The 15,890-nt window shown below is 36.0% G+C and overlaps 1 protein-coding gene across 1 annotated transcript in view; it reads left to right on the forward strand.

The window, feature by feature from the left end:
- Malrd1 (MAM and LDL receptor class A domain containing 1) overlaps positions 1-15,890 on the forward strand; it is a 647,937-nt gene that overhangs the window by 403,659 nt on the left and 228,388 nt on the right. Inside the window, exon 29 of the mRNA XM_063237894.1 lies at positions 2,135-2,318. Coding sequence (XP_063093964.1) covers positions 2,135-2,318 — 184 coding nt within the window. The remainder of the gene's footprint in view (positions 1-2,134; positions 2,319-15,890) is intronic.

Below are 15,890 nucleotides of genomic sequence, written 5' to 3' on the forward strand. Positions count from 1 at the left end.
CAATGATTTCATAGTAATTTATGTTTATGAATTCTACATTAGATCACTGCCTCTACAGAACTGTTCTGTGTCTTCTCATCTCTTTAATCTATTATAACCTGGTACTATATTAGCCCTGGACATTGAATAAATTTATGAGTGGATGGATAAGTAAAGGAAAAACATACCTCAATTGCATATTTGGCTGAATTCTTGATAGTTTTAGGGATAATAATTGATGTTTTGTTCAAAGAATAACAATAGCAAATATGTTAGAATGACACCCTGAAATGTTTCATCACTGTTGGCTTTCAAAATCACTCTTACTTGCTTTTTCTACCACATAAAATCCAGTGAATATTTTACTCAAGTCATCATTTTAAAAAATAGAAACCTAGTTAGAAAATTTAAGAAAAGATTCATATTTTGTTGTTTAAAGGGATCATATGACCTTCTTTGATGTTATTTGTTAACTCCTTCAGGGGTGTTGCCATAGCTAATAATTGTTCTATAAGCTGCAGAGTCAAATGCAGATGAAAAGTGAATAAAGTTTGTAAATTGATATGAACTTTCATCAATATCCGTATCTCTAATATTGCTAAGTGTCAGACAGATCCCCTTTACTTTAATCTTTAATTTAACTAAATCCTTTTGATACCAAATTGCAAAAACATCTCTGAGACTCAAAGACTAACCTTGAAAAGGATTTCTCTTTAGTCATCAGGAAGACTGAAAATTCTATTAATTAGGTGTGAATTTCCCATCCCCTTTACTGCAAAGTTAATTTTAGGTTGAGTGATACATGCTTGTACATGCTACCTGTAGCCACACAAAGAGCTACTTGATCAGATATCTAATTTCTCTCAGCAATAGGAGACATTAGCAATGTTTATTAATATTAATTTCCCATAAGTATGAAAATATGAATGTGTATATCCTGTGGCCCATCTTCAGACATTTCTCTTTTTTAACTCATTTTTAAAAAATATCTGAAACATATGCATATCATGGCTGTATATTATGAGTATGTTTTAACATCTTATTTGATTTTCTGCCTGCCATTCTGCTAAATATTTTCATTGATTCCACGGTTTTGATTGCAGATTTTAAAGTCAAGGTTCTAATTGTGAATTTATCCTGAAAATACGGTGATTTAACACAAAGAATCATGGATAAACTAAAGATTTGGTGGATAACCATAAACAAACATACACATGTATATTTTCTTTGCTAGACATCTATCATCGTGATTTATTGTCTACTGTCTACTGTCTATCTGTCTACTTAGCAGAAAGGTACATCTGTATGAAAGCTGACTCAAATATGGGGATATTGTCTTCATCAGTGAATGAACCCATGCAGCTAAATGTGCAGTTAGGAGGTGGAGCCTGGTTGGGGACAGAGCTTGGTTGGACGAAGATCACAGAGCACATGACTAGGCAGGGTGAATTCTTACCTTCTCTCCTCCCTTCCCTCCTCCTTTCTTCCCTGCCATGAAGTGGGTGGATATCCTCTCCAGTACACTTATGTCAGGACTTCTGTACTTTGCGACTAAGCATGGACTGAACCCACTGGAAACTGAGCCACGTAACCCTCTCATCTGTAAATTATTGGTATTGGATATTTTGTTCCAGTGATAGGAAAGCTGACTAATATACTTATCCTGTACATTAGGAATAAGTGATTTTTCTCATATATATTACATTTCATCTCTCTTTTATCTTTTCCTAGGTCAATGATTTAAATTCTGGGAAGTTTACAGTCGCACTAATTAAAGTATATAATTAGAAAGACCATTTACTGCAAACTCAGAACTTGTACAAATGGTTCAAATTTCATCCAGTTCTAAGAATTCTGTGCAGAGGTAATGACAGGTGAATTTAACTGCCAAGGCCACAATAATATCTGTGAAAATCCCAGAACAAGTTAATTGTTAATCCTGCCTGTATTGCTTTTGGGAAGCATGTTGGAGGATTAATGCGCTCTGTTTTGGAGAGATAAACTCTATCATGGATATTGTCGGAGTTTCAAAGTTTTTCTATCTCTTTTTACCCCCAGTATTCATCAGAAAATTCTGGTCTAAATAAATAGCTAGGTTTTCTTATTATTATTATGTGTTTGACTATTTCTCTAATGTAAGCCTGTTTAATTTCAGACAGAGAAAGGACTATCTGAAGTTTGGCAAGAAAGTACACAAAATCCTGGTAATCAGTGGCAAAATGCTGTCATCCTGCTAGGAAAGTTAAGGAATTTTCAAGTCATATTTCAAGGTATCAGAACAAAAGATCTGGGAGGAGGAGCCGCAATTGATGATATTGAGTTTAGAAATTGCACAACTGGTAAGTTGCTGGAAAGCAGTCCCATTTGGAAATGCATATATCATGTGGTCATTTTATCTCTCGTTTATTTATAAAATGTCCTAGAGTTATGTGCTTTGAATACATGTGTGCACATGAAATAATTTAAAAAGTAAGATTCTGTCATTGTAAAAGTACAAATCAGTTTAAATAGAAAAGACCTGGCTTACTCTATTTGGGTTGCTGTGATAGCATATCATATGCTGAATGGCTTGTAAACAATAGAGATTTATTCTGCACAGTTCCAGAAGTGGTAACACTCAAGGTCAAGGTGCTGGCAGGTTTGCTGTGTGAAGAGGATTTGTTTCCAGTTTAATAAACAACACTTTCTTGCTGTGTCTTCCTCTGGTGAAAGGGCAAATGAGTTACATTTGGTCTATTTTATAAGGACAATAATTCCACTGTTGCGGGGTTTGTCCCCCAAGGCCTCCTCCTAGTAACATCACCTTGCAAGCTAAAATGCCAGCCTGTGAGTCTAAGGAGGACTTCAGTGTTCAGATCATAGCAGTATGATTTCCCTTCTCCGATTGCAAAAGTAACTCTCCCTTCCATACTATTCCATTTCTAACGTATAGAAGTATTCCCCTTTGCATATATATATATATATATATATATATATATATATATTTTTTTTTTTTTATTTAAGAGGAAAAAGAGAAAAACACAAAACAAACCAAAGCGGCGTAAGGGTACACGCAATACAGAACTACAAAACAAAACAAAACAAAACAAAAAACCATAACAGTAAGAAATTACCTGCTAGTAGATTACACACTATTTTCTTGAAAATAGTTCCTCAAATCACAGTATCAAAGAACACAAGGTGGACATTCAAACAGGGAGACTGCAAACAGCTGTGTTCAATGTTCCAAAAACATTGATAAAGTCAGCTATTTAACACCCCCAAACACACTTGCTGTTATATCCGTTAGAGCTCCTTTTCTTTTTTTTTTTCCCTCTCTTTTTTACAACAAAATTTACACATCTTGGATTTTATTACTCCTTAGTGCTTATTACTTTCTTTGGGGGGGGGAGAATACAGTCAAATATGGCAAAACAAAGCTGTCAGTCAATACCAAGGATAGACGTAGCACATGGTGTAGAACAGAGTACAAGTTTATCAACAATGGTTATCAACGTTGTCCCTTGTTTCCTTAAAAAGAATTGTCTATCTTATTAGATATTATAAAGTTGGACAAAACAGTAGAGAACAAGACCAATAAAACTTAGGCATTGTAAACATTACAGGACTTCCAAAGAAGACAATAGTCAAACCAGAATGGGTATCTTAGTGAATCTTATTGTCTTCAAAGTAGTTGCCTATGTCTTCAAACTTGATACTATCATATAGAATGGAACAGAGTCTAATCAGTCAAAACTAGATCGTGGGAGTACTACAGGACTTCAAAACAAGTTAATAGGAAATCGAAAAGAGTTACACTATTTATATATCCTAATTTTTTGGAATTTTTTCTTTAATTAAGACAAACATAAGAAATGACTAAATATTTTTTTTGAAACAATAAGGGGGAGATTGAGATAAAACAGGACATAACAATATAACAATAGAGGTCACAGCATGACTGTTTCAATAACCTAGTACTTCACCACCTTATAACCTGACTTAATAGTAGTTACCATAGTGTCTTTTTCCTTGAAATATTTGGGTAAAACTTCATATACTCTAGCTTCAAATATTTTCATATCAAGAAGCCCAGAATAAAGCCTTTCTAATTAATGAGTGAAAACTTTATAAGGCTTCAAGGCCACCTAATGGGGAATCATGATTACCACATATTTTTATATATTTGAATCATTACTTACATTAGGGAAACTATTCGGTATTCACACATGCGAGATTGATTTATTTCACTTATGAGTATGGTCTCAAGCTGTGCCCATTTATTGATAAATATCTCAATGTGATCCTTCTTTATAGCTGAATAATACTCCATTGTATAGAAATACCACAACTTTTTTATCCATTCCTCAGTTGATGGGCACTTGGGTTGTTTCCAAGATCTGGCGATTACAAATTGTGCTGCTATAAACATAGGTGCACATATATCACTGTGGTATGATGCTTTCAGTTCTTCTGGGAATATGCCTAGAAGTGGAATAGCTGGAATAAATGGGATTTCCAGTCCCAACTTTTTGAGAAATCTCCAGACAGATCTCCACAAAGGCTGTACCAGTCTATACTCCCACCAGCAGTGCAGGAGAGTTCCTTTTTCCCCACAGCCTCTCCAGCATTTGTTGTCGGTTTTCTTGATCCTGGCCATTCTTTCAGGGGTGAGATGGTATCTCAGTGTGGTTTTAATTTGCATTTCTCTAATGACCAATGATGATGAGCATTTTTTCATGTATTTATTTGCCATTTGCATTTCTTCATCTGAGAATTGCATATTCATCTCAGATGCCCATTTTTGGATTGGATCTTTGAATTTCGGAGGTCTGAGTTTCTTTAATTCTTTATATGTTTTAGACAAGAGGCCCTTGTCTGAGAGAGAGTTCACTAAAATCTTTTCCCAGTTTGTGGGTTTTCTTTTCACTATGCTGGAGATTTCTTTTGACATGCAGAAACTTTTTAATAAGAAGTGGTCCCAGTTATTGATTCTGGGAAGTATTTCCCGTGCGGTTTGAGTCCTGTTCATGAATTCTTTACCTATTCCTATGTCTCCAAGGTTTCTACCTATTTTGTCTTCCAATAGATTTAGTGTTTCTGTTTTAATATTCAGATCTTTGACCCATTTACATTTTAATTTAGTACATGGTGATAGACATGGGTCTAGCTTTAGTTTTCGGCAAATGGAGAGCCAGTTTTTCCAGCACCATTTATTAAAGAGACTGTCGTTCTTCCAGTGAACCTGCTTGGCTCCTTTATCAAAAATAAGGTGGTTGAGTGTGTTCGTAGTTGTGGTTGTATCTTCTAATCTATTCCACTGATCTTCAGCTCTGTTTTGATTCCAATACCATGTTGATTTTACTACTGTTGCTTTGTAGTATAACTTCAAGTCAGGGATTGTGATGCCTCCTGCTTTGTCTTTGCTGCTTAGAATTGCCTTTGCGATTCTAGGTCTCTTCTGGTTCCAGATGAAATTTAGGAGTGATTTCTCTAGATCTATAAGGTATGTTGATGGTATTTCTATTGGGGTTGCATTGAATCTGTATAACAGTTTTGGGAGAATGGCCATTTTCACAATGTTTGTTCTTCCTATCCATGAGCAAGGGATGTCTTTCCATTTTCTGAGATCATCTTCAATTTCCTTTTTCAGTGTATTATAATTTTCACTGTATAAGTCTTTCACTTCTTTCGTAAGAGTAATTCCTAAATATTTCATTTTTTTGCTTGCTAATGTGAATAGTCCAGTTTCTCTTATTTCCCTCTCTGTAATTTTGTTGTTCGTGTATAGGAATGCTATTGATTTCTGAGTATTGATTTTGTATCCAGCCACATTACTGAATTTATTTATTGTATCTAAGAGTATTTCAATGGAGTTTAGGGGGTCTTCTATGTAGAGTATCATGTCATCTGCAAACAATGATAATTTAACTTCTTCTTTTCCTATCTTTACCCCTTTTATTTCTCTTTCTTGCCTAATTGCTCTGGCTAGTACTTCCAGTACTATATTAAATAGGAGTGGTGATAAAGGACATCCTTGTCTTGTACCCGATTTTAAAGTAAAGGCTTTCAATTTTTGGCCATTTAGTATGATGCTGGCTGTTGGTTTGTCATAAATGGCCTTTATTATATTGAGGTAAAGACCATTTATTCCAATTTTCTGTAAAGTTCTTATCATGAATAAGTGTTGGACCTTATCGAAGGCTTTTTCTGCATCTATAGAGATGATCATGTGATTCTTATTTTTGGCTTTATTGATATGGTGGATTACATTTATTGATTTGCGTATGTTGAACCATCCTTGCATTCCTGGGATGAATCCCACCTGGTCATGGTGTATAATCTTCTTGATGATTTGCTGGATCCTATTTGCCAATATTTTATTGAGGATTTTTGCATCTGTGTTCATTAGGGAGATCGGTCTATAGTTCTCTTTTATAGTTGGGTCTTTCTCAGGTTTTGGTACTAGAGTAATATTTGCTTCCAGGAATGACTTAGGAAGGATTGCTTCCCTTTCAATTTCATTGAATAGTTTGAGGAGTGTCGGCATTAGGTCTTCTTTATATTTCTTGTAGAATTCTGCAGTGAATCCATCTGGGCCTGGGCTCTTCTTGGTGGGCAAGGACCCAATTACATTTTCAATTTCATTAGCAGAGATTGGGTTATTCAACAGTTTTATATCCTCTTGATCTAGCTTTGGTACTTCATATGCTTCTAAGAATCTGTCTATTTCTTCTGTGTTATCAAACTTTTGAGAGTAGAGGTTTCGAAATAGGTGTTGATGATCCTCTGTATTTTTATTGGGTCTGTAGTGATTTCTCCTTTTTCATTTCTTATTGCATGAATTTGAGCTTTTTCTTTCCTTTTTTTAATAAGGTTGGCTAGGGGCTTATCGATTTTATTTATTCTTTCAAAGAACCAACTCTTTGATTCGTTGATTCTTTGGATTGTTTTCTTAGTCTCTATTGCATTGATTTCTGCTCTGATTCTTATAATTTCCTCTCTTCTTTTGGCTTTGGGCTTGACTTGCTCTTCTTTTTCTAGCTGTTTGAGGTGTAGCATCAAGTTATTTACTTGTATTCGTTCTGTTTTCCTGATGTGGGAACTCAGTGCAATAAATTTTCCTCTCAGAACGGCTTTCATTGCATCCCACAGATTCCGGTAAGTTGTATCTGCATTTTCATTTTCTTTTAGGTATTGCTTAATTTCTTCTTTAATTTCTTCTGTGACCCACTGATTACTCAAGAGTGTGTTATTTAGTTTCCATGTGTTTGCGGAATTTTTGCAGTATCCTTTGTCATTAATTTCTAATTTCAGAGCGCTATGATCCGATAATATGCAAGGGATGATTTCAACTCTTTTGCATTTGCTTAAATATGTTCTGTGAGCTAATATATGGTCTATTTTAGAAAATGATCCATGTACTGCTGAGAAGAATGTGTATTCTGATGTTGTTGGGTGGAACATTCTGTATATGTCTATCAAACCCATTTGTTCACAGGTGTGATTCAGTTCTGTTATTTCTTTGCTCATTTTCTGTCTGGTTGATCTGTCCCTTGGTGTCAGTGGTGTATTAAGGTCTCCTGTTACAATTGTGTTACTGATAATTTGAGTTTTCATTTCTGTTAATAATTGTTTTATATAACTGGGTACTCTGGAGTTTGGTGCGTATATATTTAAGATAGTTATCTCTTCCTCTTGGAGTTTTCCCCTTATGAGTATGTAGTGACCTTCTTTGTCCTTTATGGTCATTGTTGGTTTAAAGTTCACGTTGTCTGCAAACAGAATGGCTACTCCTGCCTTTTTTTGGATTCCTGCTGCATGAAGAATTGTTTTCCATCCTTTGACTTTCAGTCTGTGAGTATCTTTCTGGGTTAGATGGGTTTCCTGTAAACAGCATATGGTTGGATTTTGTTTCTTGATCCATTCTGCTAGTCTGTTTCTTTTGATTGGTGCATTGAGACCATTTACATTAATGGTTATTACTGTTAAATGCTGGTTAATTGTAGGAATGTTATCTCTCTGCTGTTGCATCTTTATCTTTCTGTTCTGTTTAATTATTTGCTTTGCTTAGTGGTTTTTTCCTTTGTGTATCTAAACTGTCTTTCAATATTTTTTGCAGGGTTGGTTTGGTGTTCATGAAGTTCTTCAGCTGTTCTTTGTCATGGAAGTATCGTATTGCACCATCTATTTTGAATGATAGTTTTTCAGGATATATCAGTCTTGGTTGGAAATCATTTTGCTTTAGGATCTGGAATACTTCACTCCATGCTCTTCTTGACTTTATCGTTTGTGCTGAGAAGTCTGCTGTGATTCTGATAGGTTTTCCTTTATAAGTGATTTGTCTTTTCTCTCTGACAGCTTTTAATAATCTATTTTTGTGTTGGATTTCTGGGATGGTGACTATTATATGTCTGGGTGTAGTTTTATTTTGGTTATGACTGTTTGGAGTTCTATATGCTTCACTGATCCTGATGTCAGTTTCTGATCTCATGCTTGGGAAATTTTCAGCTATTACTTCTCTAAATATCCTCCTGACATCCTTCATGTTGTCTCCCTCTCTTTCATTAATCCCTATCATTCTTATGTTATTCTTCTTTGCATCGTCTTGCAGTTGTTGAATTGTTGTTTCCTGGTTCCTTGTTATTTTCAAAAGATCTTTCCTTTCCTGTTCACTAGCTGCAATCCTGTCTTCAAGGTCTGAAATTCTATCTTCACTTTCATTAAGGCGGTTTTTACAACTTTCAGTGGAGTTTTTTATTTCCTGTATATCTCTGTGCATCTGCATTATGTATTCTGTTTGTTTCTTATATTGCTCGTCTAGGGATTCTATCTTTTTGTTTAGTTCCTCCAATTTTTTATCTGTGTTTTCTTTAGATATATTTAGAATCTCTTTCATTTCTTTTATCATTTCTTCTTTTATCTGGGAGATTATTTCGAGTTTGAATTTCTTTAAAGCTTCCTGGAGTTGCTTGTCAATTTCAGTGGCTATTGTGTCCGATATATGAGGTGGATGGGATATATTTTCTTCTATATACATCGCTCCTAGGGTTTCTTGAGATGGGCTGGAGGTTTGAGGTTGTAATTTGGTCTTTCGTTTTGTCATTTTCCTATATTTCTGTGTTTCAAGTGTTACTTGAAAGCTTCCTCAGGATCTGTTGAAAATCCCCTTCTATGTTTGGAGCTACTGGGACTCTGGCGCCGCGCTACTCCAAGCCATTAGGCCTACAGAACCAGTGGCCCTCCTCTGCCTGCTCAGAACTCCGCAGTTCCAGACAAGCTGGGCCTCAGGGACACTGTGCGCCCACCTGCCCCTTGGAAGCTCCACAGTTCTTCAATCGCAGCCGGGTTAGGGTACTCACCACAGGCCGCAGTGCTTCAGGAACCTGTGGACCCTCCCTGGTTGCAGAGATATCCACAGTCCTCCAGACACGCAGAGAGGCCAGTGAGGGCACCCCAGATCTGCCCAGCTCCTACTCTGCAGACCTGTGGCCAGGCGCGGCAGCTAAACAGGCTGGGCTAGGCTGGTAGTGTGGGCCAGCCCACCTATCGGGAGCTCAGCAGGTCTCCAAATGAAGCCGGGAATGGGGAGGCTGATGTGGAAGCCTTAAACCCACCTCTCTCCTTCACTGCACCTGGAAGCCTGAGGGAACTCCAGCAGTCTGGGCGCAGAAATCCAGAGTCCTCCAGACACGCAGAGAGGCCAGTGAGGGCACCCCAGATCTGCCCAGCTCCTCCTCTGCAGACCTGTGGCCAGGCGCGGCAGCTAAACAGGCTGGGCTAGGCTGGTAGTGTGGGCCAGCCCACCTATCGGGAGCTCAGCAGGTCTCCAAATGAAGCCGGGAATCAGGAGGCTGATGTGGAAGCCTTAAACCCACCTCTCTCCTTCACTGCACCTGGAAGCCTGAGGGAACTCCAGCAGTCTGGGCGCAGAAATCCAGAGTCCTCCAGACACGCAGAGAGGCCAGTGAGGGCACCCCAGATCTGCCCAGCTCCTCCTCTATGGATTTATTTTCAAATCCATTGTGTTCAGGTACCTGAGTTTTTGGATACTCTTTCTCCCTTCTGCACTTTTTACTTAATAATGTATCATTCCTTCAGCCACTGACGTTGAACTTCAGTCATTTATGACTTCATCTTCTGCACATGAAGTTTCTGCTGTTGCTGTGCTGACTTATGAATCTTACTTCCTTCTGTGACTCCTCATTTTGGTCTCCAATATTTGTTTAAATATACACTCCCGAACACGATAACCTTATCAATGCGCGTTAAGCGAGCTTGGGCTCGGAAGCTATTTGCAGAAAGGCCTTTGCATATATTTTTAAACAATGCAAAATATGCCTAAGATTTACATATATTTCTCTAATTTAATGAGAAATGAACCAGTAAAAAAGACAAGAAGCTGCCTTTTTGTGCAACAAGTTCAAACAAGTAAAGCAGAACTTGTATTGGAAAGTGCTTAGGAGATTTAAAAATACTACTCCAGCATGTGAGTAATAACTCGAAAAACTTGCATTCTTTTATCATGTTTCTAAATGTGAAGTGTAACTACACTTATTTTTTTCTTTACAAATATATTCAGAAAATAAAAAAAAGAAATTGTAAATGCATTTGTGCAATTTCACAGTGTATCATTCTTTCAGAGAATTATTCCATTTGTTTTCCAAAATAGTCCTAGGTTATATATATGGCCAATGAGAACTATGCCTTCTGTGATTTTCTAGAAGGATTCACTTGGCAGCAAGCCTCTAGAAGAATAGAGCTAAACCTGAATGCTCTTTAACTTTATTGTTGCTCTCATATTAAAGTATCATTTCACCCAGGCAGTCAAAAATGTGACTTTGGTTTTGGTGCTGTTGTAGCATCTGGTCTTTTTATGAGCCGAGTTGCTTCAAAACATTCTGCTTCACTATAAATAAATCTTTTAAAGTTTTATTTTTCCCTCTGCTTCCTGAAAAGGTGGTTGCTACTCAGTGACATTATATGTGTTACATAAAATCATAATTGATGTACCTCTTTACAACCTACAAGAATATATAGCTTCTGGTATCTGTGTTATACTGAAGATAGTTTGGTTTGAACTTGGCAGTGTTGGGAGGAGAGCATCTCAACAAAAGAAAATGTGCTTCTGCTCATGTGAAAAGGGAATTGTAGATATGAGAATGTGCTTCTTACGTCCTTCCTGGTAAATTTCCTAGTTATATGTTGATTTTCTATTATAGTTAGAAACTCAATCTAGAAATGATGTTGGTAATTTTTTTCAAGGAGGAAACTGTTCAAAACTTTTTATGAGTCTTTAGAAAGAAAGACGCTTTTATAGAATGAGAAATTCCTTCCTCTCAAGGGAAGCAGAAAGATTGTTCTCTTGGTTGATTATAGAAGGAATATGAGAGTTATCATTCTGTAATGATAACTTGCTTTCATGTAGAACTTTGCGCTGTTTCTTCCTTTCCTTGTTTTACAATTGTTTGAGAATTTACAAGATTATTAATTAATTTTGTCCAACTCAATACTCAGATGACTAGGTCATACTTGGTATTTTATTATATTTATTGATTTGTAGTGGCAGATTTAAGTCTTTAGTTCTTTCTGTGTTGTCAAAGAGCTTTTTGTAGTTCATTGTAGTTGAATATGATCAACTATATAGATTGCATCTTTGGAAAAAGTAGCCATTGGATTTGAAAGACCTGGACTGCTACCAATTAGGAGAATTTTCCAATTATTATTATTTCAATGGAAAAATTTAAAAATTCTAAAAACTAATAATAATACATTTGTAAATCCTCTTAGTTTTAAGTTATATGTTAATAAAATTAAGCGGTATGTGAGATAGACACTGAGCCGGACCTTAGCGTACGTAGCCTAAGTTGTTATGCACTGTGTTCAGATGAAAGGAAGGCAATGTTCTGTGGCAAAAACACCTAAAACAGAAGAGTCTCAACATAGTGCTTCCAACCCGGGAAGTGGAGTCTAGGTTTGCCAGGTAGCTTGGGAAAACACACTCATTTTACTTTGCCTCCATTTCCATCAGTAAAATTGAGATGATAAACACAATATCTCCCTGATAGGTCTCCATGAATGTTACCTGGTGAGTATATATTACATTCTTGGAATATAACTAGTACATAGTAAATTAATGTGTTATATTTTATTGATACAATTGCCATCGTTATCAACTCAACATGTTGTCAAATGATGCAGATTGCTATCACGAAATCAAAATAGTATATGGACATATCATTACAAAATGTTTTACAGAATTTCTGCCACGTTTTGTTGGAATGAACTTCAAAGGTGACTTAAGTTTAAACTTGTCATATTCCACCAATAGCATCATAAAGTTCTCACAAATTGTATGATATCACATATGTCAGATTTTCAGAGCAGGGAAATATATAGAGGCAGAAAGCAGATTAGCACATACTTAGGGCTGAGACAATGGGGCTGCTAATTGATAGGAGGTTTCTTTATATGGAAAGATGAGAATATTCTAAAATTGCTACTTATGATCAATATGGTACAACTTCATAAACGTACTATATTCGTCAAACTTTAAATTTCAAATGGCTGAATTTCATTACATATAAATGATAAATCCATAAAGCTATTTTTTAAAAAACTCAAAAACCAATGAATGACAGTGATGATAGTGGCTCTTCGATTTTGACAAGTCCTTATGTCAAAGCCACCAGAGTACCTAGTTAGCAAAGTCCACTGGTGATGGAATACTTACACAACAAAATTAAGTAATATTACACCTCTATAAATCCAAATTACAAACAATATGGGACAAACCCCAAAGGACAATAAGACCTGAGTGCTTTTTATGTCTATAAGGAAAAGGACAATAGAAACTGGGAAAGAGCCAACAGATTATCACTGGAAAATATGTCAAGCCAGGTGCTTTAAGCATGTCAGGTAATACAGGGACAGGTTTTATTCAAACTGAAGATAGATCCATCCAAGGAATCTGTGTAAGTTCTGTGAGGCTGAGTATCAAAGTTGATCTGTCAGGATTGCTTTCTAGGATAGTGGCCTCCATTCAAAAAGCAACAGAACTGAACAAGTAAAAATAGCACTAGGAATGGAATCAAATTGAATAAATGAGACGTAGTTGAAAGAGAGAAAAGATCCACGTCAAAGAGGTGAAGGGGATCTGTGTCTTAGTTACTTTCTCATTGCTAAGACACAATATCCAAAACCTAAAATATAAAGGAGGAAAGAAAGGTTTATTTTGTCTTTAGTTTGTAGAGGTTTCAGTCCATAGTTGGTTACTGCAAGTAAGGATGTCAAGGCAAGGGGGCATGGCAGAGGAGAAACAACTCATGGAATAGGAGCAGAAAGCAAAGAGCAATCAAGGGAGGAAAAAGGGAGATAGACCTTTTCAGGCTACACCCTCAGTGAACCTCCTCCTCCAGAACACTTCACCTCCCAATATCACCTTTAGCTCTCAACACATCAGTAGACCAAGCCACTGATGTGTATCACTCATCTTCCAAAAGCTCTACCTATGAGTGCATGAGGTTTTTCGAGGACATCTAGGTATAAACCACAACATCTGCAAATCTCAGAAAATGGGTATGCACATTTCTTACATACTTATGTAGATTTTAAACACATATACTCTTCAAAGTTTTGCCCCTAATCATAGACCTTCAGACCTGTCAGTTACCCCATTTGAAAAATAACGCAATCACAATAAATAACTATATTATTTAGGTCTGTAGTGTCAGTATATTTTTCTAAATTTCAGAATCATTGAGAACAAAGTTTGAATTTATGAGTGCAATAAGGTAAAATGTATATGGTGATTATGCACCTGAAAAGAATAAAGCTATTTGAGTTTTATCTTTTACTTTCCACTTAAAAACTTACAACTCCATTTACTCAATGATATTTAGTGAATGCAGAACACTAGATATTTTCCTTTCTTGGCATTCTAAATATATGATGGTACTGTCCTCACTGTAAAATAAAATTTATTGTAGTTTTTTAAAGAAAAATAAGGCAAAAGTATATATATTCCATGGTCTGTCCAAATACACACCCAGAAGCATTTCCTCTTTTAGCACAAGTTAGTAAGGAAGCAAGTAACTTATTTATGGGAAAACAAGTTACAGATTATGAACATAATATCTCTGCTTTTTTATTCAAGTTGATTTAAAATAGTTTGCATAAATCAGAAATTCAACAAACGTTCTATAGGCTGAAGAAGTAAAAATAGAACTTACATAGAATGAAAAGGAATATTATAACACTGTAATTGTAAAAGTTATTTATTAAAACATATACTCACTTTTGTATCAGAATATTTAAGCACAATTACTTGAAATGTGTTCACTTTAATACTAACCAATATTTACATTAGTGGCCAAAAGCCCACATCTGTAACAAGAGCACTGGGTGTTAATCCTAGTTTACTCATTTGCTGTCAGCTCTGTGATTGCATAATCTTCATTTGTCTTATTTTTGTCATACATAAAACAGTTGTAATAATGATCCGACCTCATGAACTTCTGATGAAGATTAAATTATTAGGTCTGTGCAAAATGCTTTGATGAATGCATGAGATAATAGTAAGCATCGTACTTTTGTTGGTTGAAAAGTATGCGTGAACAAAAGTGAAAGGCTTGTTGTGCTTTTAGGAATGAAAATTTTGTATCAACATTTAGGATTCAATTTTTTGCGTTGTTTCATTTTCACAAGCAACATCTATCTATTGTCAAGGCTGCAGAAATTTCTGTGCACCTGGCTCCTCGGAGCAGGGCTGAAATGTGTGTGTCCACAGTGTTCGGGCAGGTGGAGTTTTCATTTCCTATTTCAGCCCTGCTGCCTTGGCTACAGGCATTCCCCTTTCCTCACTGTGTGATTGCTGGCTCCCCTATTTTCAAGACCTCTCTGCAGACCTTCTCTGAGACACTGGTAAATTTGGTACCTCAGGGTAAGAGTCAATAATTCCGTAAAATACTGCTATTCTACTAAAAATGTAGAAACTCAATTGAATGATGACCAGCTTTTCAGTTTCAGTTTAGGGAAAAGAAAGAAATACTTTACAGAGTAAGAAATGTTTCCCAAAGTCAGTAAAATCTAAATAGAGAGTAGCAAACCTTTTTTTCTAAACTTATAACCCACAAAACACAGCCTGTCCTTCAATCCTAAATGTGAAAAATAATGAAATACCCCAAGTACAAGATAAAAGAATCCAGTGTCATTATAATTTTCAAAATCTACTATATTGTCTTCACACATAATCTGAAAAGATATTCTTTTTTATCATAACCAGTTTCACATCTTTCACTATTTCCTTTTTAAAACTCTATGGTTGAGTCCTAAGTGTCTTGTAAGCAGCAATGATCTGGAGTAAAAATACTAGCATGATGATGATGATTTCAGGGCAGCATCAGTCTAGAGTCACACTGAACTTGGGAGATTACAAAAAAGTGATTGCTGTATATAAAATTCTTGAATAAATAAATATGCAAACAGACCCCTGTAGGGTTTAGATTTAAAACTTACTTTCCTCACTTAATTTAGGGGAGAAGCTATTTTTTGTCTGCTAGCTTGAGTGTTCCAATTGCCGCATCTGATTGCTCACAATTTTCTTTTAAAATAAAGTGAGGAATGGAGGAGAAAGATGATGCTGAGTAGAAAAAACAATGACATCTTACTTTCATGATAAAATCAATAGTGACTTATTTTTAATAATGATTGGTTGGACAGTAGGTAGCACTGTGCAGCATAAGGGTGAGTAAATGGTTAGTGAATGGCTATGGTAGAGGATGGATGGAGAGATGGATAGATGGATAGGTGGATAGGTGGTTTAATAATGACCATATATTCAAATCTTGATATGTATGTGAAAATTCTGAACAAAAAATGTTCCTTTCTTCAGAGAGTTACATCCTGGTGGTCAGTGAAGAAACTACAGTAGT

This window comes from Cavia porcellus, unplaced genomic scaffold (assembly GCF_034190915.1).
Source record: "Cavia porcellus strain 051 isolate PalLab524CR breed Dunkin Hartley unplaced genomic scaffold, mCavPor4.1 scaffold_27, whole genome shotgun sequence".
Classification (NCBI taxonomy): domain Eukaryota; kingdom Metazoa; phylum Chordata; class Mammalia; order Rodentia; family Caviidae; genus Cavia; species Cavia porcellus.